The following is a 25,912-nucleotide window of genomic DNA, read 5'->3' as shown; positions in this document are numbered from 1 at the left end:
CCGCTGCTCCTGCCGCCCTGGCCCGCGGCCGCTCGTTTACCGCGGGAACTCATTTCCGGCGCTGGAGGTACTTTTTGGGGAGGTGGGGGACGTGGGGGGGGGGTATAGCAGGGCCGGGAGGAGGCGGAGGTAGAGCCACCAACCTCACACGACACCTGTCTCATAAACCAGTAATGAGGAGAGCATGTCTATACTTCGAGGAGACGTGGAAGTAATGTGTGTGTGTGTGTGTGTGTGTGTGTGTGTGTGTGTGTGTGTGTGTGTGTGTGTGTGTGTGTGTGTATTCGTGTATTCACCTAGTTGTATTCACCTAGTTGTGCTTGCGGGGGTTGAGCTCTGGCTCTTTCGGCCCGCCTCTCAACTGTCAATCAACTGATGTACAGATTCCTGAGCCTACTGGGCTCTGTCATATCTACATTTGAAACTGTGTATGGAGTCAGCCTCCACCACATGTGTGTGTGTATGTGTGTGTAGGTGTGCGTGCGTCGTGTCTCCAAACCATGCATTACCATGGGAGTACCACTAAGATGTTTGACACGCTAAACAACACGCTAAGCATCCCAAGACTCCTATAGGTCTTGGGTTGAACGGTGACATTGGGAAGAACGGGATGATCGCCTCTAGTGACCCTGCGGGGGGGATCACCCCTTGAGTGGACCTTGAGAGTGTATATACCCTGTAAATATGTGTAATTGTCCAGCTTAAGCTTATGGCGACCATGAATACTACTCCAGCTTAAGCTTATGGCGACCATGAATACTACTCCAGCTTAAGCTTATGGCGACCATGAATACTACTCCAGCTTAAGCTTATGGCGACCATGAATACTACTCCAGCTTAAGCTTATGGCGACCATGAATACTACTCCAGCTTAAGCTTATGGCGACCATGAATACTACTCCAGGTTAAGCTTATGGCGACCATGAATACTACTCCAGCTTAACAAGGACAGTACTGGGGTAAGGGGAACAACAGGGTCAGTACTAGGGTTATCTTGAGGTTATCTTGAGATGATTTCGGGGCTTTAGTGTCCCCGCGGCCCGGTTCTCGACCAGGCCTCCACCCCCAGGAAGCAGCCCGTGACAGCTGACTAACACCCAGGTACCTATTTTACTGCTAGGTAACAGGGGCATAGGGTGAAAGAAACTCTGCCCATTGTTTCTCACCGGCGCCCGGGATCGAACCCGGGACCACAGGATCACAAGTCCAGCGTGCTGTCCGCTCGGCCGACCAGCTCCCTCACCAAGGTAAGTAAGGGAACAACAGAGACAGTACTGGGGTAAGAGGCCAGCACAGGAAGGAGTTGTATAGAGAGAAGGGGGTAAAGAAGAGGGGAGATGGGGAGGGGAGAAAGGGGGGAAGAGGGAGGGTAAAGAAGGGGGGAGGGGGGGGAAGGTGATCAAGTCGCAGGTCACGCAACACTCGCGCTCTCACGCCAAAGTTACACCAAAACAAAGTTACTTAGGTAGTGGAGCTTCCTGTATTCATGTGTATTATCAAGTTTACTAACTTTTGTATAAATATATATATATAAACTTTGTCTGTATTTCAGCTAAAGCTGGAGCTAAGGTGTGTGTGTGTGTGTGTGTGTGTGTGTGTGTGTGTGTGTGTGTGTGTGTGTGTGTGTGTGTGTAATACATAGTGACTGGAAACTCTCATGAAGTTTCTTTTTGTTACGTGGCTTCCATTATTACATGATACACCTGTGTGCACACCTGGCTACCTCACGACCTCCAGTGGCACCTCGCGACCTCCAGTGGCACCCCACGACCTCCAGTGGCACCCCACGACCTCCAGTGGCACCCCACGACCTCCAGTGGCATCCCACGACCTCCAGTGGCACCCCACGACCTCCATTGGCACCTCGCGACCTCCAGTGGCACCCCACGACCTCCAGTGGCACCCCACGACCTCCAGTGGCACCTCGCGACCTCCAGTGGCACCCCACGACCTCCAGTGGCACCCCACGACCTCCAGTGGCACCTCGCGACCTCCAGTGGCACCTCGCGACCTCCAGTGGCACCTCACGACCTCCAGTGGCACCTCGCGACCTCCAGTGGCACCTCACGACCTCCAGTGGCACCTCGCGACCTCCAGTGGCACCTCGCGACCTCCAGTGGCACCCCGCGACCTCCAGTGGCACCTCGCGACCTCCAGTGGCACCCCACGACCTCCAGTGGCACCCCACGACCTCCAGTGGCACCCCACGACCTCCAGTGGCACCTCGCGACCTCCAGTGGCACCCCACGACCTCCAGTGGCACCCCACGACCTCCAGTGGCACCTCGCGACCTCCAGTGGCACCTCGCGACCTCCAGTGGCACCTCGCGACCTCCAGTGGCACCTCGCGACCTCCAGTGGCACCTCGCGACCTCCAGTGGCACCTCGCGACCTCCAGTGGCACCTCGCGACCTCCAGTGGCACCTCGCGACCTCCAGTGGCACCTCGCGACCTCCAGTGGCACCTCGCGACCTCCAGTGGCACCTCGCGACCTCCAGTGGCACCCCACGACCTCCAGTGGCACCCCACGACCTCCAGTGGCACCCCACGACCTCCAGTGGCACCTCGCGACCTCCAGTGGCACCTCACGACCTCCAGTGGCACCTCACGACCTCCAGTGGCACCCCACGACCTCCAGTGGCACCCCACGACCTCCAGTGGCACCCCACGACCTCCAGTGGCACCCCGCGACCTCCAGTGGCGCCCCGCGACCTCCAGTGGCGCCTCGCGACCTCCAGTGGCACCCCACGACCTCCAGTGGCACCTCGCGACCTCCAGCGGCACCTCGCGACCTCCAGCGGCACCTCGCGACCTCCAGTGGCACCTCGCGACCTCCAGTGGCACCTCACGACCTCCCCGCCCCTCCTCCACCTATCCTTATTTGATGTCTAATATGTCCTCATTTGTCTCCCTCCTGACGCAGTCGCTGAAGAAGGAAATTAAGGTGATCCTTCTCATATCGACTTGACAGCGGCTTAATTTGAATATCAGAGCCAGGGACAAAACTGGTGCGTCCGGGGCGACACCCAAGGCACTCAGGAGGAGGAGGAGAAGGGGGAGGAAGAAAGAGGGGGGGAGAGGAGGGGGGGAAAGAGGAGGGGGAGGGGGTGCAGTAGGGAGTTTATCGTTTCTCACTTCCTGACGATTTTATCATTAAGAATCGATATCCCTCACGTTTACCCCCCCCCTCCCCCCAACACCCCCTCTCCTTCCCCTTCCCCCCCCCTCCTTCCCCTCCCCCCCCCTCCTTCCCCTCCGCCCCCACCCCAATGCCATCAGCGTGTGGGTGGGAGTACTTAGAGACCCAGCCTCCAGGTCCCCGGGTCGGGAGGCGCGCACGGCAGCCATATATATATATATATATATATATATATATATATATATATATATATATATATATATATATATATATAAAATAGATGGGTACGAACCGGTACTTGTCATAGTACCCCATATTTTGACCATTAGGTAGCAATGCGTACAAAATGCAGTGGATGATTTGAGAGGGTTGGTCGGGCAGGTCCTCCGCTGCCGAAACGTTTGGGCAACTGTGAAGGGAATATCGACGGGGGGGGGGGGGGGGTTCGAGGCTCTTAGGTATGAATGTTGTCAGCAGTCGGGTGGCACCGTCGCTACTGGGTCGGGTGGCACCGTCGCTACTGGGTCGGGTGGCACCGTCGCTACTGGGTCGGGTGGCACCGTCGCTTCTGGGTCGGGTGGCACCGTCGCTACTGGGTCGGGTGGCACCGTCGCTACTGGGTCGGGTGGCACGGTCGCTACTGGGTCGGGTGGCACCGTCGCTACTGGGTCGGGTGGCACCGTTGCTACTGGGTCGGGTGGCACCGTCGCTACTGGGTCGGGTGGCACCGTCGCTACTGGGTCGGGTGGCACCGTCGCTACTGGGTCGGGTGGCACCGTTGCTACTGGGTCGGGTGGCACCGTCGCTACTGGGTCGGGTGGCACCGTCGCTACTGGGTCGGGTGGCACCGTCGCTACTGGGTCGGGTGGCACCGTCGCTACTGGGTCGGGTGGCACCGTCGCTACTGGGTCGGGTGGCACCGTCGCTACTGGGTCGGGTGGCACCGTCGCTACTGGGTCGGGTGGCACCGTTGCTACTGGGTCGGGTGGCACCGTCGCTACTGGGTCGGGTGGCACCGTCGCTACTGGGTCGGGTGGCACCGTCGCTACTGGGTCGGGTGGCACCGTTGCTACTGGGTCGGGTGGCACCGTCGCTACTGGGTCGGGTGGCACCGTCGCTACTGGGTCGGGTGGCACCGTTGCTACTGGGTCGGGTGGCACCGTCGCTACTGGGTCGGGTGGCACCGTCGCTACTGGGTCGGGTGGCACCGTTGCTACTGGGTCGGGTGGCACCGTTGCTACTGGGTCGGGTGGCACCGTCGCTACTGGGTCGGGTGGCACCGTCGCTACTGGGTCGGATGGCACCGTCGCTACTGGGTCGGGTGGCACCGTTGCTACTGGGTCGGGTGGCACCGTCGCTACTGGGTCGGGTGGCACCGTCGCTACTGGGTCGGGTGGCACCGTCGCTACTGGGTCGGGTGGCACCGTCGCTACTGGGTCGGGTGGCACCGTCGCTACTGGGTCGGGTGGCACCGTCGCTACTGGGTCGGGTGGCACCGTCGCTACTGGGTCGGGTGGCACCGTCGCTACTGGGTCGGGTGGCACCGGCGCTACTGGGTCGGGTGGCACCGTCGCTACTGGGTCGGGTGGCACCGTCGCTACTGGGTCGGGTGGCACCGTCGCTACTGGGTCGGGTGGCACCGTCGCTACTGGGTCGGGTGGCACCGTCGCTACTGGGTCGGGTGGCACCGTCGCTTCTGGGTCGGGTGGCACGGTCGCTACTGGGTCGGGTGGCACCGTCGCTACTGGGTCGGGTGGCACCGTCGCTACTGGGTCGGGTGGCACCGTCGCTACTGGGTCGGGTGGCACCGTCGCTACTGGGTCGGGTGGCACCGTCGCTACTGGGTCGGGTGGCACCGTCGCTACTGGGTCGGGTGGCACCGTCGCTACTGGGTCGTGTGGCACCGTCGCTACTGGGTCGGGTGGCACCGTCGCTACTGGGTCGGGTGGCACCGTCGCTTCTGGGTCGGGTGGCACCGTCGCTACTGGGTCGGGTGGCACCGTCGCTACTGGGTCGGGTGGCACCGTCGCTACTGGGTCGGGTGGCACCGTCGCTACTGGGTCGGGTGGCACCGTCGCTACTGGGTCGGGTGGCACCGTCGCTTCTGGGTTGGGTGGCACCGTCGCTACTGGGTCGGGTGGCACGGTCGCTACTGGGTCGGGTGGCACCGTCGCTACTGGGTCGGGTGGCACCGTCGCTACTGGGTCGGGTGGCACCGTCGCTACTGGGTCGGGTGGCACCGTCGCTACTGGGTCGGGTGGCACCGTCGCTACTGGGTCGGGTGGCACCGTCGCTTCTGGGTCGGGTGGCACCGTCGCTACTGGGTCGGGTGGCACCGTCGCTTCTGGGTTGGGTGGCACCGTCGCTACTGGGTCGGGTGGCACGGTCGCTACTGGGTCGGGTGGCACCGTTGCTACTGGGTCGGGTGGCACCGTTGCTACTGGGTCGGGTGGCACCGTCGCTACTGGGTCGGGTGGCACGGTCGCTACTCTCTCTCTCTCTCTCTCTCTCTCTCTCTCTCTCTCTCTCTCTCTCTCTCAGGAGCACCTCGACCAGGTAAATCCCAGGTAATCCTCATTAACACCCGCGACAGTTACCCACTTCACCGGAATATCCTCATTACCGGTCCTTCACCGCCCCCGCCAATCACCGACCAGCTTCTGCTGTCCATAGTGTTTTGCGTTAGTTACCACTTGCTAATGGAGGGAGGTAAGGGAAGGGGGTGAGCATCTGTCAGTCATTGGTTGGACTAGATGTATTGTCAATGCTTACTTAGGGGGTGAGGTCTGTTATGGAGTGGGGAATGGGGTTGGGGAGAGGGGGGGTGTTTATGGGGGTGTGGTGCAATGGAAGGGGGGGGGGCTGCAGTATTTGTGTGGGGATGATTGGTGGAGGGGTGTCTTACGGGCTCGCCATAGCCCGTGCTACAGGGATATTTAGTTCTGAGTAGTTAAATCTTAAACGACAACAACGGTGGAGGGGATGGGAGGATGGGCGTAGTGACCTCTCTCGGTGTATGTGGTTGCTATATACGTATTAAGGTGTCTATACGCCCGAGCTCCGCCATGTTGGGGTAATCAGACATTGAAAATCTTCGCAGCTCAATTGAGGTGGCATGGGGTCACTGGTGTCATGGGGTCACTGGTGGCATGGGGTCACTGGGTAACTGGTGGCATGGGGTCACTGGTGGCATGGGGTCACTGGTGGCATGGGGTCACTGGTGGCATGGGGTCACTGGCGGCATGGGGTCACTGGCGGCTTAGGGTCACTGGTGGCATGGGGTCAATGGTGTCACTGGTGGCATGGGGTCACTGGGTCACTGGTGGCATGGGGTCACTGGTGGCATGGGGTCACTGGTGGCATGGGGTCACTGGCGGCATGGGGTCACTGGCGGCATGGGGTCACTGGTGTCACTGGTGGCATGGGGTCACTGGTGGCATGGGGTCACTGGTGGCATGGGGTCACTGGTGGCATGGGGTCACTGGTGTCATGGGGTCACTGGTGGCATGGGGTCACTGGTGGCATGGGGTCACTGGTGGCATGGGGTCACTGGTGGCATGGGGTCACTGGTGGCATTGGGTCACTGGTGGCATGGGGTCACTGGTGTCATGGGGTCACTGGTGTCATGGGGTCACTGGTGGCATGGGGTCACTGGTGGCATGGGGTCACTGGTGGCATGGGGTCACTGGTGGCATGGGGTCACTGGCGGCATGGGGTCACTGGTGACATGGGGTCACTGGTGGCATGGGGTCACTGGTGGCAGCGTCAGGAGGTCCCTCGCCTTACCACTTTTGATAATATTGATGAAGATTAAGCCACCCAAAAGGTGGCACGGGCATGAATAGCCCGTAAGTGGTGGCACCTTTTGAGCCATCACCAGTATCAATAGATACTGGAGATCTGTGAAGGTATGACTGCACCCTGCGTGACGGGAGATGTCTCCCGTGTGTTGATAATACTCTTGTATTCGTGTATATATATATATATATATATATATATATATATATATATATATATATATATATATATATATATATATATATATATATATATATATATATATATCAATGTCGACGTGGTCTGCCACACTGAGAGTCGCCAGGGAAGCTCCGTGTGACCCGACCCTCTTCATCACGTGACTGGATAAATATTTAAAGTTCAACACGTGGTAGGACAGAAGCGGTTGGACATAGTTTCCTTTCATCTAATGCCTCTCTTCGCCTAACAGTAACTAGGTGGCCGGGAATGAGGCAACTGTCTTGGGTTGCATCGTGGGGAAGGTTAGCAAGATACGGCCCGAGGGCGACCTCTATAAGTCTTAGTACAGGCTGCATATGTCCCCCCGACAACACATAATTCTTCCTATATACTCTCCAGTGTAATATTTTGCGGAGTAGCCACTGTAGCCAAGTGTATACCCTCTCCTTTTTAGTAATTGATAACAAGATGGAGAAGGAAGACAAGTAAGAAGAGGAGGATCTTCCAAGTCCTGAGGAGGTACCTCTGTCGACCCTTGGCCAGGTGTGAATGATGGGGACAGGTAAGACAAAGAGCATTTACTGTAACGTCTTGCTGTAACCTCAGAGATGTTTACACTTGTCCCTGGTACCTGCAGGGGACACGCCATGTGTGTGTGTGGGGGGGGGGGGGGGCGACGCCCCAGGCCTCAGTCTGAGGCTCCAGGCGTGGGAGGAAGTGTCCGCTGGTGTTGTTGTTGTTATAGATTCAGCTACTCGGAACAAGTTCCAAGTAGCACGGGCTATGGTGAGCCCGTAGTGGACTTAACTGGCACAAGAACGGTGCCACGGTCCGCTGGTGGCTAGAGCGGGTATATATACCTGTCTGTTGGGGGCGGTGTTAGCGTGATCGCTTCTCAGCTTAGCAGGAGTGTAGCGCGTCTGAGGTGTACTCCTGCCGTCAGTCTAGCCCCGGTGTTAGCCTGGCCTCGCCCTAGCCCCTATATTTGCATAGCATCAGTCTGGCGCCAATGTCAGCCTGGAAATAGTGTCACTGTCACAGTTAACGTGTTGGCAGTATCAGTCACCACAAGCGTGGACCAGCACCCCCCCCCCCTACCCCCCTCTACCACAGCCGCAGCTAACCACCATAAACATCGCTCATACACCACCACAGCACCACCACAGACACCCAGGAAACGAAAAACAGACAAGAAGCTGGTTGAGTGTAGGGAGAAATCCTCCTTATCTCTCATTTTTATCAGCGCCTTATCGGCGGCTTGGTGCATGGAGCGGCGAGCCACAGTGACAAATGAAGCTAACTTTTGCGGGCCAGGTTTGGCGCCGGCGTGTGGGATTATCACAAGCAACCGGACTCCTGGGAACCTCGCTCGACTCCCCTGGGCCAGATACCGAGGGGCTCCGAGACACCGCTCGAAATCGTCTAAGAATAAGCGTCCGGGAATAGTTTTGGAATGGCCACTCTGGGGAGATAGGGAAGAGGTTCGAGACGCAGCCTAGAATAGGCTCCCCGGAACAGTTTTAGAATGGCCACTTTAGGGAGATACGAAGAGCTTGAGACAGAGTGAAATCTGCATCCTTGAGGAGCCAACCTAAAGTGTCCAGGAATGAGTCCTCCGGGAAGGAGATAGTGAAGCAACTCTCCAGACACCACATTCTTCCCTCACACAATTGGGATATATATAAATATATATATAATATATATATAATATATATATAATATATATATATATATATATATATATATAATATATATATAATATATATATATATAATATAATATATATATATATATATATATATATATATATATATATATATATATATATATATATATATATATATATATATATATGTGTGTGTGTGTGTGTGACAGTGTCAGACCACGGAGGAAGAATTGAAACAGGAATTTCCTTAAGTACTTTCGTATATTAATGCATCTTCAGAGGGAGTGATTTTTTAACTCTTTAATTCTGTATTGATTATTCTCTTATTTAGGGCTTCTGTCCTTCTGACTAGTGTTCTGTCATCTTGGTTTAATTGGAAGAAGAATTCTCCAAATGTCATCTTTGTTCGAGGTGATGAAAAAGAAATAATTAACTGTAGAATGTATTACACTTATTATAAATTTGCACAACGTTTCGAACCAACATGGTTCAATCTCAAGTGATGGGACAGTGTTGTTGTTTCAGATTTAGCTACTCAGGACGAAGTGTCCATGTAGCACAGGCTATGGTGAGCCCGTAAAACAGTGCTGGGCGTGTTGAGTTTATACCAATAGGGAGGTCAGGTACATAATACAAATAGGTGAGCACATGGTAAAGGAAGAATAGGCCATAAACGGGGGACGGATAGGGGACGTAAATAGGGACGAATAAAATAGAAAAGGGGAAGCACATACAAAGATTATTCAGGTTTAGTGGGCATAGTAATTTGAGCAGTGTCTTCTATTCCTCTTCTAACAATTAAATATATATATCAATGTATATTCACTAATATTAATATTATTTATATTCAAAAAAATTAAAAGCAAACTATATACAAGTAAAAGACAATTATATACATAAAAATCAAACAACACATAAGAGAAGATGACAAAAATCTAATAATGCCCAAGACTCATATATTTCCGATAGGCATTATTTAGACAACTGCAGGTGGATTTGGGCAAAATCTGCGCAATCGCCGTTTTGACTAATATGCATATTTTCGGTATAAAAAAAGTCGTAATTTAAAACTGCAAATATGTGTAATCGCCATGAATTTCCTCGCAAAAATATCGCTCAAGAGTCAAACAGCACATTCCCTTAACACTTCCTAGCTGGAACAGTATCACCACACTGCCCCTTTCCCCTTACCAGAACTTCCAGTCCTCTTACCCTTCCTCCCCCCTTCCTCCGTCATCTCTCTACCCTCAAACACATCCATTTCCGTTTCGTGAGGAGGAACGGCTCGATATCGACTGAGGAAAGCTTCTAAGTTCCTGGATCATTCCGAGGGTCTTCTTAAATCTCAATAATCCCTTCAGACAAGCCAAGGCCTCTGTTATGAAGGGCAGAAATAGCCTAAGCTTATATTTTAATTATTCCGACAACCTTTATTGAACCTCTGCTAAATGATGCGTCCCACCAGCAAGCTTGTGGCAAGTGGGGGCCTTGCTAGTGGATCAGGGTAGTGAATAATGACTTTATGTAGCTTTATATAGCTTTATATATCGAATTGCACGGATTTGTTGTGGTTTACCGTAACATTAGGGGGAACTTTTTGCTGTTTACAGTAGCAAAATGGCGCTGGGGGGGGGGACTTTATCAGGTTTCTTAGCTTTATTTATGGAATTGTGTTGTCCAGTATATCACAATCTTGTTTATTCATTCCATGTTATGGGGGATTATAATTGGATTTGTGCGTGTGTGTATCTCTTTATTTGGGTATTCGTCTGTGTAGCTAAAAGTAAAGGAACTGAAGTTTTTATTATGAGAAACACAGTACAAATCAAACAATGTTCAGTACAAAACAGTTTGTTTTTGTCTCGAGTTTAACAGTAGACAAAAGTATATATCCACTATACTGGTTGTAATTTGTGAAGATCATGGACGGAGCTCCGGACCTCCACTCCTATTACAAAAATAGGATGCTCCAGCCTGACCCTCCACACTTCTTCAGCTCCAGAATAGAATGCGAGGGATCCTATAGTATCTCACACTGTTATTCTGTACCATTTTCTACAGTACAAAAGCTGGATGAAACTTTTACAAAATCTTCATAATCTTTGATAAGCCGTGTTGACCCTTTGAGCAGCCCTGGTCTTAATGTAGGAAGGTCCTCAAGACTGCCCTGGTCTTCAGGCAGCCGACCTAAGAAGGTCCTCAAGTGCCCAGGTCTTCAGGTAGCTGACTTAAGAAGGTCCTCAAGTGCCCTGGTCTTCAGGTAGCTGACTTAAGAAGGTCCTTGACAGCCCTGGTCTTCAGGCAGCCGACCTAAGAAGGTCCTCAAGTGCCCTGGTCTTCAGGTAGCTGACTTAAGAAGGTCCTTGACAGCCCTGGTCTTCAGGCAGCCGACCTAAGAAGGTCCTCAAGTGCCCTGGTCTTCAGGTAGCTGACTTAAGAAGGTCCTTGACAGCCCTGGTCTTCAGGCAGCCGACCTAAGAAGGTCCTCAAGTGCCCTGGTCTTCAGGTAGCTGACTTAAGAAGGTCCTTGACAGCCCTGGTCTTCAGGCAGCCGACCTAAGAAGGTCCTCAAGTGCCCTGGTCTTCAGGTAGCTGACTTAGGAAGGTCCTTGACAGCCCTGGTCTTCAGGCAGCCGACTTAAGAAGGTCCTCAAGTGCCCTGGTCTTCAGGTAGCTGACTTAGGAAGGTCCTCAACAGCTTTAGTCTTATCCTCGTAGCCAGGTGCCCCCACTCAGTAACCTGTGACGACAACCATTGACATTAAGTGTTATTTCTCACTTGTGATGACTGTGTCCTAAGTGTAACCCCCCCCTCTCCCCCTTTAACCCTTAAGTAACCTCGCTTCACCTTACCTGAATTGCCCATTGGGTTACTTTTGTCACCTCTTGACCATCATAGTTGATAACGAGAGCTCTCTTTTGATCGTTTGATTCCTGTGTCTTCCCCTAAGCCGCTTATTTGTCATTCTTGATTCCGTTGTTTCCGTTATTCCTTTTTGTTGCCCTAATCATTCCTCAATCTTCCTCGATGCTATCATCCTTCATCGCCCCCCACGCTTTTCTGCCCCTGTCTCTTCCTATTTTCCTCCTTCCTCTCTCTCTACGTCTTCCCTCTCACCTATCTTCTCTCTTTCCGCCTCATTTTACTCCACATTCTGCTCTTCTTCCCCTATCTCCCCCCTCCTCTACCCCCTACCTCCTTTTTCTTTCTACCTATTCTCTTCTCCACCTTTCTCCTAGTTAGACAGCCTCTTCCTTCACCTTTCCTCCTACCTCCTCTTTCTCTCTTCCTCCTCCTTCCTTCCCCTTCTCCTCCTACCTCCTCTTCCTCTCTAGCTCCCACCTTTCTCCTCCTACCTCCTCTTCCTCTCTACCTCCTCCTCCCCCCCCTATTAACCTCAGGTCACCTCTGACCGAGGCACTAAAATCAGCATTCCCCCGGCAACAGTTGTGGCGGGAATGGGCCAGGAATCCCGGCTCGTATCTCTGGCCCTGTTCCTGAGTCCGGAATAGCCTCGGAGATCTGGAATTGGCGGCCGTGTAATGGGCGGTCAGAGCTCCACTCTCTGGACCAGACAGCGGCCACGCCCACGCCCGCCCACCCACAAAATTTTGGCTCACCCGACCAAAAATTTTGACGAGGGAGAGAAGCAGACCGTATGGGAACTTTTGATAAGTTTGGAGAGATCGCGGTTTGTGGCTTTTGAATGGTGTCTCTTTTTTTTTTTTTTTGGTTCGTGTGGGCTTTTAAATTCTTATTTTTTTTTATTCCAGTTTTTGCCTCTTGTTTTGGAAGCTATTTTGAAAGTAAAAAAAAATTGCTTGTTTGAAAATCACATTTTTCGTTAATTTTTTTATTTTATTCGGCATGTTTTTTGTGCAAATGCTTCGGCTTTTTTCTGTTTTTACTATATAATTTTTGTAGCGGTAATGTGGTTTGACGTGGTGATGTGTGGATGATGTGTGGATGTTGTGTGGATGTTGCGTGGATGTTGCGTGGATGATGTATGGATGATGGGATAATGTCACTAAACATGTGGTTTGAAGTACAAAATCTCTCTAACAATAAAAGTTTTCCTACACACAGGCACCACTGAGTAAGATACTTGGTGCACTCATTAAACAGGACCCGAATGACTGTGTGTGCACACAAGCAGGCTGTTAAAGGCTACTTATCACCATCTCAGGACAGCGACCTCCTCCTCAACGACTGTCCAACTTCCCTGCCTTCACACACACACACACACACACACACCACACACACACACACACACACACACACACACACACACACACACACACACACACACACACACACACACACACAACTAGGTACACACACACACACACACACACACACACACACACACACACACAACTAGGTACACACACACACACCACAACCTAGTACTCAGTACTAGGTAATGAGTACAACTAGGTGAGCACACGCACACACACACACACACACGCACACGCACACACACACACACACACACACGCACACGCACACGCACACGCACACACCACACACACACCACACACACACACACGGTGTACACCTGGTCGAGGGGGCGCCTCGCCAGGTGGCTGGGCCTCTTAATTATCTAGTATTTTCATATTTCTAATTAAAACTGTGTGATCGTTTTTGCATCGTTAAATTTGCATTAGAATATTTAATGAAGGTGCTAGAAATAGCAAGAATTAACAGCAAGCTCCAAAAGTCACCCCTGAGATACAAAATATAAGGTCGATCTTATTGGAGGTCGATCTTATTGGAGGTCGATCTTAACAAACCTTCTTAGTTTGCTGCCACATATTCTCAACCGTCTGCCTCAACAGCATTCATGAACCTTGCAATTTTCACATGGTACAATGACAGCAAATCACACAGTTTAATTCCTCATAAAATAACAAACATAAAAGTCAGTTTGATTCGATGTTTATCCCCTAGGATGATATCCAGGCCAAAGTCTCATTTAAATGGCAGTCAACAAATGTCAGTTTCAAGCGTAGGTTAGACATATATATATGAATGAGATTGGGTGGATATAATTAGGAGCTGCATCGTATGGGCCAATAGGCCTTCTGCAGTTATCTTCGTTATGTTCTTAACAACTATTAACTCCCTGTCGTTAGCCAGTTATCGCCTGGTCTCCCAGACATAACCGTCAAACTATGGCATTATACAATAATTCATTATTGTATTTTATTATACAATAATGTTATTCAAACCTTTGACCAACTCGACAATTATTTCTTAAGACACATGGTAAATCTTCATACACATCAGTCAAGATCTGGTCGAGGACCGGGCCGCGGGGACGTTGAGCCCCGAAATGATCGCAAGGTAACGGCCATTTAAGACAATCGTTGAGAATCTCGCGTACCAATCCAAAAACAGCCTAATGCTAATCTTCTTTACAGCTACAACATTATTTCATCCTTAATAAGATTACTTATGCGTGCAGATTGATTGGCATACAGTATTTCGCACTGGTTAAGAATTTAAATAATTGTGATTGTTCTGGTATGTAAACTACTGTAGGCTACTGCTGAGCTGTTCCCAGGCCTAACGCGATGTGGCGATGATGTGATTTGTGATGTTTTCTTCTATCTATCCATCTTCCTAACTAACCCAACCACTTCCCCTCCCTCCTCTCTTACTAAATATATTTAACACATTAGCTCAAAACAAGTTGCAGACGACGATGTTGTTGTTTGAAGACAAGGGTGACGATGGTAGAACAAAGGTGTTACACACTATATATGGATCTCTCTTTCTCTCTCTCTCTCTCTCTCTCTCTCTCTCTCTCTCTCTCTCTCTCTCTCTCTCTCTCTCTTTCTCTCTCTCTCTCTCTCTCTCTCTCTCTCTCTCTCTCTCTCTCTCTCTCTCTCTCTCTCTCTCTCTCTCTCTCTCTCTCTCTCTCTCCTGTTTCTTCATCTGTTTTCATTCTCAATCAAATGTACCTACTATTCCTGCTTTACATTCACATCTCTCCTCTGCTTCACTACTCAAATCAACCTACCATTCCCCTCTGATTCACTTCACTGTCCTTGCGGTTTCCCTCCTCCTCCTCCTTCCCCTCCCCCCCCCCCATCCCCTAACCGCCTTCCCCCCCATCTCCCAAGGTGCCAACCCACAGCCCCCTCTTCCCCCCCCCCCCCTTTCTTTCCCTATCCCGTCTCATCCAGGCCTGACCTCTTCATGCATATGGATAGGTAGCGGAGGGTGTCACACTCTCTCTGCAGCGTCTGTGGTAGTGACGACGTGTATGTACTCCCCTAGTTTGTGCCTACACAGTCGAACAGTAGCTTCCGAACACCGCTTTTCGAACCTTTTGTGGCGTTTAATGCAGTCAGTTCTCGTTTTATTCTCGTCGCATTTGCATATATAATTGCGTGTGTGAGTTAGCTTGAGCCACTTGTGTGGGTGCGGGTAATACATTCCACTTACTGTGCAACACCAGGTATTGGGGGGTGCTGTCCTAAGTTCCATAAAGATGTGGGTATATCAGTGGAAGGAAAGAGCGTCAATAAAGTTGAAGCCAATGAACCAATCCACATGGGCCGTGACGGTGATTCGAACCTACGTCCGAGATCATCCCAGACGCTGCCTTTATCGACTGAGCTACGATCTAATGTTTGATGCATCACGCTATTGTGATTTCTGTGTGTAAAGTTGATGCTCACTTTATGGTTAGTTCAAGGGGGGAAATTGTTTAAGTGGAGTGCCTCAGGGCTCTGTTATGGGACCTATATTCTTCACTATAGGTATAAACCACACACACACACACACACACACACACACACACACACACACACACACACACACACACACACACACACACACACACACACACACACACACACACATGTGGGATCCAAGAGCCAATGCTCGATCCTGCAAGCACAAAGAGGTAAGTACACACACACGACTGAACAGCAATATTCGCTAATTTTTAGAGGATTCAAAAATAGGGCGCGAAAATAAGCTTAGAAGACTTACCGCTCCTCCAAGGCTATCTAAATAGGCTTTTCAAATGTAAGGAAATGATTGGCAATGCAGTTTAATATTGAAACATTTAAGTTTGTGAGCTCAGGATGTGATGAAACAGTTACCAGCTATCAACGGGACAATGTTGATACTGCGAAGCCTGACAACGATCTTGGAGTCCTGATTACCAGGAATCTTCAGTAAAATAATGCATAAATGCACGCAGTAAAGCAAGTAGGATACTGGGATTTATTTCCATAAGCGTCATATCGGATGTCATTAAGATGATGACATCTCTATCTATCTTAGATAGAGATGTCATCATCTTAATGATGATGACATCTCTTATCCTCTATCTTAGATGATGATGATCTGTTCTTGGCATTGGTCTGTAGAATGGACTTAAAGTCGCATTTAAGTCAACGGAGGACAATTGCAAAGACAGTTAAGAAACGCAAAGGAAGTTCGCGTAATTGCAATTACGCGAACGGGAAGCCTCTTTTTTAAAAAAGTTTCACTTACACTCTCTAGGGATTTATTTCTAGATGCTTTAGCAGTAAAGAATTTGGTGCTATTCTTCAGCTCTTGTTAGGCCCCGTTTAGATTATGTGGTTCAATCTTAGTCGCCATACTATAGAATGGACATATTGGGCGGATATATTCACCTGAACGCGTTCAGCGTAGGATGACAAGGTTAATTACGCAAATTATAAATATTCCGTATGAAGATAATTTTAATATTATTAAATTATTAATAATTATTAATTAATAAGATATTAATAAGGCATTAAATTTATCAACACAAATAAAACGCGAAACAATGGATATAAGAAACAATGGATATAAATTGGATAAGTTTTGATACAAGAAAGAGCTGGTTAAAATCTGGAATGGAAACATGGGTTGTTAATTCGTCAAACAGATTAACGGGTATCGTAATCCGAGTCACATGGTTGTTTCAAGCGTAGGATAGACACATATTTGAATGAGGTTGGGTGGATATAAATAGGAGGTGCCACGAATGGGCCAATAGGCCATATGCAGTGTTCATGGTTGTTCTTTGAAGACAGTTCTTGTGTACTTATGCGTGTATGTGTTTACTATTATTATTACTGTGCCTTCAGGGTAAAGGTTCTTGGACTCCGCCTTTCTAACCGTCGGTTGTTAAATGTGAATGTGTGTGTGTGTGTGTGTGTGTGTGTGTGTGTGTGTGTGTGTGTGTGTGTGTGTGTGTGTGTGTGTGTACTCACCTATTTGTGCTTGCGGGGGTTGAGCTTTGGCTCTTTGGTCCCGCCTCTCAACTGTCAAAGTATGTGTGTGTGTGCGTGCGTGTGCGTATGTGTGCGCGCGCGCACGCATAAAGACAGACTGCGTGTTTCAAGGTAATGGTTCAATCTCTCTATCGTCCATAAGGAGACTACGTGCGAGCCTCCCCCCTCCCCTTTCCTTCCCCCTCCGTAGCCATCACGGTGATTGGTGCCAGGACATATTAGTGACAGTGCCACGAGACATGAGCAGGGTGCTCATCGTGCTGCGACGACTCCCTTAGTGCGACACCCACTCTGCTAGACGTTCAAACAGCAGCGTGGGGCGAGGCCCGTGTGTGTGTGTGTGTGTGTGTGTGTGTGTGTGTGTGTGTGTGTGTGTGTGTGTGTGTGTGTGTGTGTGTGTATGTGTGTGTCTGTACATATCCTCAGTCACGTGTCCTTGGTCTCTCTCCTCTCTCTCTCTCTCTCTCTCTCTCTCTCTCTCTCTCTCTCTCTCTCTCTCTCTCTCTCTCTCTCTCTCTCTCATAATATACCTCACTGTCAGGTTTGTCGAGGAATCCCTAGACAAGAACGAGGCAGTTAGCGCGGTCGCCCATCCAGTTACTGGTCATACCTAAGTTATGTTCATCCTAACTGATGAAGGGAAGCGCACCAGCGGCTAATGCTCGGGGCCCAGGAGCTTAGCACGGTCACAGGAGGGTTATAACTGTTCATTTGTAGGGGTCGAGTAGTAATTTTCTTTTGTTTATTATATAGTATACAATATAAAGATCATATTTACATCCTTTTACAATTGAAAATACTACATTTATATATGTTTTATGTAATTCTCAGTAAACCAATTTTTTATATCATTATAGTAGGGAGGGTCTCATGAACATAGCTGTACAATAGTTCACGTTGTTTTGGGTCAATAAATTGAACATGAAGGTTTGCTAATATTACTCGCCTGTTAAAGAGTGGATATGTCTCCTCTACTCTAAGAACTATATGTGGGAGTAGAACATCGTACACGTGTTTACTGTTCATCATTAACAAAACATTTCAACGTTACAAATCCGCCTGAGAACTTTAATTGCACCTGAATAACAGTGAAGTGAAATAAAGGCAAGGTCAGTATACTCTGGCATGTGTGTCAAGTAGCTAACACGTATTTTATCAAAATAATGTCCTAACGCATTTGCACTATTTCTTTGCATGATTTCCTTTCTATTAGTCACGCATAAGATAGCCAATGATTTTTGGTACACATGCAGTCTCCCTATTCCACCGTCTTTCGTACCTTTCCATAGCGTAGTCCGTTTAATTGGTATCTACCATGCCATCTAAAAAATATCTAAAGATATCTTAAAGTATCTAAAAATAGTTTTGTCAATCTTCATAGCACTTTTCTTATCAATTGGAAAACAGACAAATACCACAGTTTAGACAACATTTTGCAATTGATAATTTCAGCCTTCTGAAACAGGGTTAATTTCCTATTTGACAACATATTCGTAACTACTATTATATTTCCACACAGTACTTGCCAATTCGTGACCAATGTTGTTCCATATGCTTTACACCAGCAAATCCCAAGAGCCTTAATAGACTCCACTACCTTGAACCATGACCCTGTCCAGGTAACTTTATTATACCAACTGCCAAGCTCCATCATACACGTTTTGTTCTTGTTAATGACAGCACCTGTTGCTCTCTCAGAGTTGTGTAACTCATCCTCCTCAACCACCGAGTCTTCTGTCGACACGCAAATAGTTGTATCGTCTCCATAACCAACAACAGGAAGTGTCATAGCATTAGGAAGACAAGATGGAACAATAAAGGCATTGCTTTTTATTCCCAAGTACAGTGGCTCTTGAAATATACATCCTTGAAAAGGGACATCCCTGACGTACTGATCGTTCAACTGAAAAAGGTTTACTCAAGACACTATTGATACACACGCTGCTCCGACACTGTTTATAAAGGGAAGGGAATTGTCGGGAAAGCGCCAAGCCATGACGACTATATAGCACTGGGAAGGGATAAGGATTTGGGATGGGACGGGGGAAAGGAATGGTGTCCAACCACTTGGACGGTCGGGGATTGAACACCGACCTGCATGAAGTGAGACCGTCGCTCTACCATCCAGCCCAAGTGGTTGGACCACTATAAAGCATACGGATCCAATCAATAAAGTCTTGTGCCACTCCTGCTCTATCCAATATTTCTAATACAAACTGAACATCAACACGGTCAAAAGCTTTCGACCAGTCGAGGTTTATCATAGAGGAAGGAACATTATTCTCAGACACATAATACACAACATCCTTAATTACATTATTACAATTGATTATACCTGCTTGATACCTGCTTGATGGGGTTCTGGGAGTTGTTCTACTCCCCAAGCCCGGCCCGAGGCCTGGCTTGAACCTTCCAGGGTCTTGAACCTCACCACATCTTGTGGTGTGCCTGGAGCTTCCAGGCACACCACAGAACTGTTCTTTAGATATAATTTTATCTATTGCAATCCAAAGTCTATTTACCAACAATGTCGAGATTATTTTGTAATCCTGGTTGAGCGAGGAAAGTGACCTCCAGTACGTTAGAATATGCAAATCACCCGTTATTGGTATCGTCTTAATAATCCCATGAGAGTGTGACATGCTAAGCTTCCTATGCTGTATGCTGTACCGGACCAATGGTCCGGTACAGCATACAGCATAGCATACAGCGGTTCCTATGCTGTGTACTGGTACACAGTCTTTACCAATGACATCCCATACGTAAAATTAAAATTCCGGCAGGATTAGTCATGCCGGAAGGTACCGCGGTGAGTCAACCCCTCGTAACGATAGGAGGAGGAGGAAGAAGAGAGAGGCAGGAGAGGAGAGTGGAAGAAAAGAGAAGAGTAGAGCAGAAGACAGGAGAGCGAGAAGGATTGACTGTTGTTGTTTTCGATTTAGCTACTCAGAACTAAATGTCTGTGTAGCACGGGCTATGGTGAGCCCGTAATTGAGTTCGGTTATTCGCGGTAACCTTTGTTACTGCGATTTTTTTGATATTGCAGTAACGTGTGTGATATTTTGATGATGTGGTGATGTGGACCAGATATTTTGAAGGTCCGTAAAATGTCTGGCGGACCATTAAGACAAGTGGTCCGCCAGAGGGACCGGCGGACCACTTGTATTACACAGTGTTGAGGAGAGAGGTGGGCTAGGCTACCATGGATCACTGTCACTACCATGGATCACTGTCACTACCATGGATCACTGTCACTACCATGGATTACTGTCACTGCCATGGATCACTGTCACTACCATGGATCACTGTCACTACCATGGATCACTGTCACTACCATGGATCACTGTCACTACCATGGATCACTGTCACTGCCATGGATCACTGTCACTACCATGGATCACTGTCACTACCATGGATCACTGTCACTACCATGGATCACTGTCACTACCATGGATCACTGTCACTACCATGGATCACTGTCACTACCATGGATCACTGTCACTACCATGGATCACTGTCACTGCCATGGATCACTTCCTAAGTGGCGGTGAAGTCTCCGATCCACAATTCTACCATGCACTTGTTTTTGCTCTGAAATTACTTCGTTAATTTTGTATACTGCCGCAGGAAGATGCGGGACTTGAATGTCGTATTATTTCGTATCTGTGAAGCCACGATGAAGCACTTGTCTTGTGGCCTCGCCCACTTGGAATATTACAGCACGCCCACTTGGAATATTAACCCCCACTTTCCTGGGAATATTAACCATCTTTCCACTCACCCCCCCACCCACCCACCCACCCTCGCCCACCTGGCATACGAGTGGAGTACTTCAAGGGTCAGTAGCAGGACCCTTCCTGTTCCTATTATTCGTAAACGAAATCTCAGAGGAAATAAGTCATTTTTATCCATGTTTGCTGACGATGCTAAACCCGCCAAACACACACCGAAACTACGACGTTGGTACAACGTTCGGACAAGTTTTAACACCTAACCAGTTATAACAACCAATATAGCAAGTTGTAACAACGTTCTAATACGTCATAAACACGTTAAGCCAAGATGTAACAACTTTATTACAAGTTGTAACAAGCGGAAAATAGAGACAGTTTCGGTTTGTGTTTCCAGGGAATTAACAAGGACAATCAGAACTGAGGGCGGGGGGGCGCGGGGAGGGACTGCGATACGTTACAATTGAATTAGTTAATCTCCAGTGATGGTCTGAGAAATGGCTACTAGACTTTAACCCTGACAAATGCAAGGTTATGAGGATAGGAGATGGACGGGGGAGAGCCAAGTTCTGGAAAAGAGTGTGACGTGACTCCGTAGTGCTGCTGTACAGGGTAGGTGGAATGCGGCCCGCACTTCGCATTAAGATTAAAATACACATTGGCCTTTGCAGTGTGAAAATTCCACAGGAGTGAAGGAATACTCTGACGAGAAATTAAGACAATACACAAATGAACAAATAACATATGAAAAATACCCAAAACTCCTGATCAAACACACTTGGCTAGCACACAATAGAAATAACAGCAACACATAACTAAACGCAGTGTAACACAAAAATAACGATGACACTGAAAGTATTTACAGAAAAAACACTTAAAACCTGGGGCCAGATTCACGAAGCAGACGAAGCAGTTCCGCAAGCACTTACGAATCTGTACATCTTTTGTCAATCTTTGGCGGCTTTGTTTACAATTGTTGAACAGTTAATGAGCTCCGAAGCACCAGGAGGCTGTTTATAACAATAACAACAGTTGATTGGCAAGTTGTCATGTTTGTAAACTGTTTGATAAATGTAACCAAAGCCGTCAAAGATTGAGGAAAGATGTACACGTTCGTAAGGTACTTGCTTAACGGTTTCGTGAATCTGACTTCCGAACACCACCAGCACACCTCCCCCCCCCCTTCCCCCCGAGAGCCCAATCGGCAGGTTGCGGTTGCTTCGTGAATCTGGTGCTTCAACCCCAGACATTCGTCTGGGGTTGACCTCCATACCGGTCGTAATTCGCGGAATGCAGAGTGACGAATAACAAAGGTAGGAAGGAAGAAGCAGTTTCCTCCGCTATACTGATGATTAATATGACAAGAGAAAGATTGGAAAGAGAAGACTTGGGTAAATACTGGTTCAGTAACAGTGTTGTTGATTTGTGGAACCAATTGCCGCGTAAGGTAATGGAGGTGGTGTCCCTCGATTGTTTCAAGCGCGGGTTGGACAAGTATATGAGTGGGATTGGGTGGTTATAGAATAGGAACTGCCTCGTATGGGCCAATAGGCCTTCTGCAGTTACCTTTGTTCTTAAAGACATAAGAGTGGACATACTCTTAGTACAGTCGGTCAGGTGAAGTCACAGTGAGAGGTTGTGTTAACCGGAGCTCCTGAGTGTTGTTATATTATCATAGCAATATGGAAGTTGTAGTGAAGGACCTGGTGACTCTAGTGGGAGCCCTGAGGACAGAGTTGGACTCTCTGCGGGAGGAGGTGCGTCAGCTTAAAAAACAACGAGAAGTAACGAAGGAGGAGACCAGCAGTAAAGGGACCTCGTCTTGGAGAGTTGCGAAAGACAGGGGCCTTAAGAAGACTTTGATAAAGCCGCCTTCAAACGCCATAGCAACTTCAAATTCATTTGACGTTTTGGAGGACGAGTGCTGTGGAGAGACTGTGGATCGCGCAAAAGGGAAAGCAACGAAGAGAAAGGAAGCGCAGGCCCCTCAGAAAGTAAAGGAAGTACCTAAGCAAACATTAGTTGTGGGAGATTCCCAGATAAGGTATTTGGATAGAACGTTTTGTGCTAGAGATAGGGGGAACAGGTTAAGGGTTTGCTATCCCGGAGCTGGCATGGGTGATATTATAAACAACATGAATGATATTATGGCTGGTAATGGGAACAATCCCATTATTTGCATTAGCGTGGGAGGAAATGATGTTGGTCGAGTCAGGAGTGAGGAACTGATTCAGAGGTATAAAACAGCCATAGAGTTAGTTAGGAGCAAGGGAGGAATCCCGATCATATGTGGCATTCTTCCAAGAAAGGGAGTGGGAAATGAATGGATATCGAGGGCACTTGGTGTCAATTGCCGGCTGGAAAGATATTGCAAATCAAATGCAATATCTTTCATAGACAACTGGGAACACTTCTATGGAAGAAATGAAATGTATGCTCGTGATGGGGTGCATCTATCGAGAGCTGGGGTTGTTGCTGTTGCGAACTCGCTAGAAGAAGTGGTTAGAGGTGTTTGTTTGGGTTTAAACTGTTAGTAGATAGAGGTATGGGAATTGATTTGGAGGAAGGAGGTAATAAAAGTATGTGTTTGTGGGAGAAAGGAATTGGCAAAACGATCAGGGAAAGAGAAGGTCCGCAAAATAACAATTCACTTAGGGTATATTACACTAACAGTAGAAGTCTAAGAAATAAAATTAACGAATTAAATGCTCTTGTCTGCACAGAAAAAATAGATATTATTGCACTTACCGAAACGTGGATAAATGTAGAAAATAGAGAACTATTAGCTGAATATCAAATATATGGATTTAAACTATTTCACACAGATAGATATATTAGACGAGGAGGTGGAGTAGCCATATATGTTAGGGACAATTTGAAATGTAGTCTCAAAGAGGGAATCAAAACAGAGCCACACACAGAAACTATTTGGATTGAATTAAACGAAAAAGCTAATAATATTATAATAGGAGTAATATATAGGCCACCAAATTTAGACAGAATGGAAGCAAAGCATCTATGGGATGAAATATCTAGAGCATCTAGATCTAACAGTATTTATGTCATGGGTGACTTTAATTTTAGCGGAATAAACTGGTTGAACAAAACAGGGAATAGTGAAGCAGAAGATTTTCTAGAATTAATTGACGATTGCTTTCTTACGCAACACATTAAGGAACCAACACGGGAAAATAATATTTTAGATTTAGTGTTAACTAACAGGGAAACGCAAATTAATGACATCGAAATAGGGAGTGAGCTAGGGAGCAGTGATCACAAAGAAATCAGATTTAGCATAGAATGGAATAGACCAGTAGGAGAAAATTCTGTTAAAGTGCCAGATTTTCGAAAAGCTGATTTTAATAGCCTAAGAAATTTTTTGGGTCAAATTGATTGGAAAGGCTTGGGTATGGGGTGTGGGCCGGTCTTGGAGCGAGACATGAACCCAGCGATAGGTGACTTAAATGGGGATTTCGATGTGGATTCAATATATAACTTATTTAAGAATATTCTAAACAAAGCACAGGAACGTAGTATACCATACAAATTGAATAGATCGTATACTAATGACCCAAAGTGGATAACAAAGAATTTGAAGAACCTTATAGGTAAAAAGAGAGCTTGGTACAAAAGGATTAAAAATGGGGAGGTCACTTTAGAACAGGAATTCGTACAACTGGTTAGAAATGTTAAAAAAGAGATAAGGAAAGCAAAAAGAAACTATGAAGTTCGCATAGCAGGGCAAGCAAAGACAAATCCTAAAGGGTTTTTTCAGTTATATCGTACTAAGACTAGGGAAAGGATAGGTCCATTAAAAACTGAGACAGGTCAAATAACAGATAGTGATGAAGAGATGAGTAGTATTTTTAATAAATATTTTGTATCTGTATTTACTAAAGAGGAACTTAACAATATGCCTTCAGCCGAACAAGTCTATGTGGGTGGGGACGAGGACAGGTTGACGAGTTTAGCAGTTACCAGGGAGGATGTTCTTAAACAAATAGTAAAACTCAAACCAAACAAATCCCCAGGGCCGGATGAAGTGTTTGCTAGGGTGCTTAAAGAATGCAAAGAGGAGCTTTGTGACCCACTGTCAACCATATTTAATAAATCAATAGAGTCAGGCAGAGTGCCAGAGTTTTGGAAAGTTGCTAATGTGATACCAGTTTTTAAGAAAGGAGATAGATCACTTGCGTCTAACTATCGACCAATTAGCCTAACGTCTATTGTGGGAAAGTTACTCGAATCTATAATAGCAAATAAAATTCGTCTTCATCTTGAAAAACATAAATTAATAATTGAGTCGCAACATGGTTTTATAAATGGCCGTTCATGTTTAACAAATTTGTTATCTTTTTATTCTAGCATTGTTGAGGCAGTTGATAGTGGTAAGGATTGCGATGTTGTATACCTTGACTTTAGCAAAGCTTTTGATACAGTGCCACATGAAAGACTGATTAAAAAAATAGTCTCATGGTATTGGGGGTGCTATATTAAGCTGGATTAGGGCATGGCTATACCAAAGGAAACAGAGAGTTAGTATAAATGGAATCAAGTCAGAGTGGGAAAATGTTGTAAGTGGAGTGCCTCAAGGCTCTGTCCTGGGACCTCTGTTGTTTATAATATATATAAATGATTTAGATTCAGGTTTGAGTAGCAACATTTGCAAATTTGCCGATGATACGAAAATCGGTAGGGAAATTAATTCGGAGGAGGACTCACTATCTCTTCAAGTTGATCTAGATAGGGTTTTGAAATGGTCAAAGGATTGGCAGATGCAGTTTAATGCTGATAAATGTAAAGTTCTGAGGTTAGGTAATGATGATAGAGTTACAAGATACGAGCTAGATGGTGTTGTGATTGCGAAGTCGGATTGCGAAAGGGATCTGGGAGTTATGATTAGTAAGAATTTAAAACAAAAGGATCAATGCATAAATGTTCGTAATAAGGCAAATCGGACACTTGGATTTATTAATCGCAGCGTTAGTAACAAGACACCTGGTGTGGTTCTCAAGCTATATCTTGCTCTAGTTAGGCCCCATTTAGATTATGCAGTTCAGTTTTGGTCGCCATATTATAGAATGGATATAAATTCACTTGAACGTGTCCAGCGTAGGATGACTAAGTTAATTCC

At 47.6% G+C, this 25,912-nt stretch overlaps 2 protein-coding genes across 2 annotated transcripts in view; both read left to right on the top strand.

Moving 5' to 3' along the window:
- Positions 1-1,657: 1,657 nt before the first annotated feature.
- LOC123760729 (mucin-17-like) lies at positions 1,658-2,884 on the top strand. The gene has a single exon (XM_045746514.2). The coding sequence runs from the start codon at positions 1,658-1,660 to the stop codon at positions 2,882-2,884; it is 1,227 nt and encodes a 408-aa protein (XP_045602470.2).
- An 8-nt stretch (positions 2,885-2,892) lies between these two features.
- LOC138367286 (putative per-hexamer repeat protein 5) overlaps positions 2,893-25,912 on the top strand; it is a 32,292-nt gene continuing 9,272 nt past the window's right edge. Inside the window, exons 1-2 of the mRNA XM_069328705.1 lie at positions 2,893-2,943; positions 3,616-5,606. Coding sequence (XP_069184806.1) covers positions 2,893-2,943; positions 3,616-5,606 — 2,042 coding nt within the window. The remainder of the gene's footprint in view (positions 2,944-3,615; positions 5,607-25,912) is intronic.

Source organism: Procambarus clarkii, chromosome 21 (genome assembly GCF_040958095.1).
Source record: "Procambarus clarkii isolate CNS0578487 chromosome 21, FALCON_Pclarkii_2.0, whole genome shotgun sequence".
NCBI classification, from domain to species: Eukaryota; Metazoa; Arthropoda; class Malacostraca; order Decapoda; family Cambaridae; genus Procambarus; species Procambarus clarkii.
This window is presented reverse-complemented; position numbering and strand designations above follow the sequence as displayed.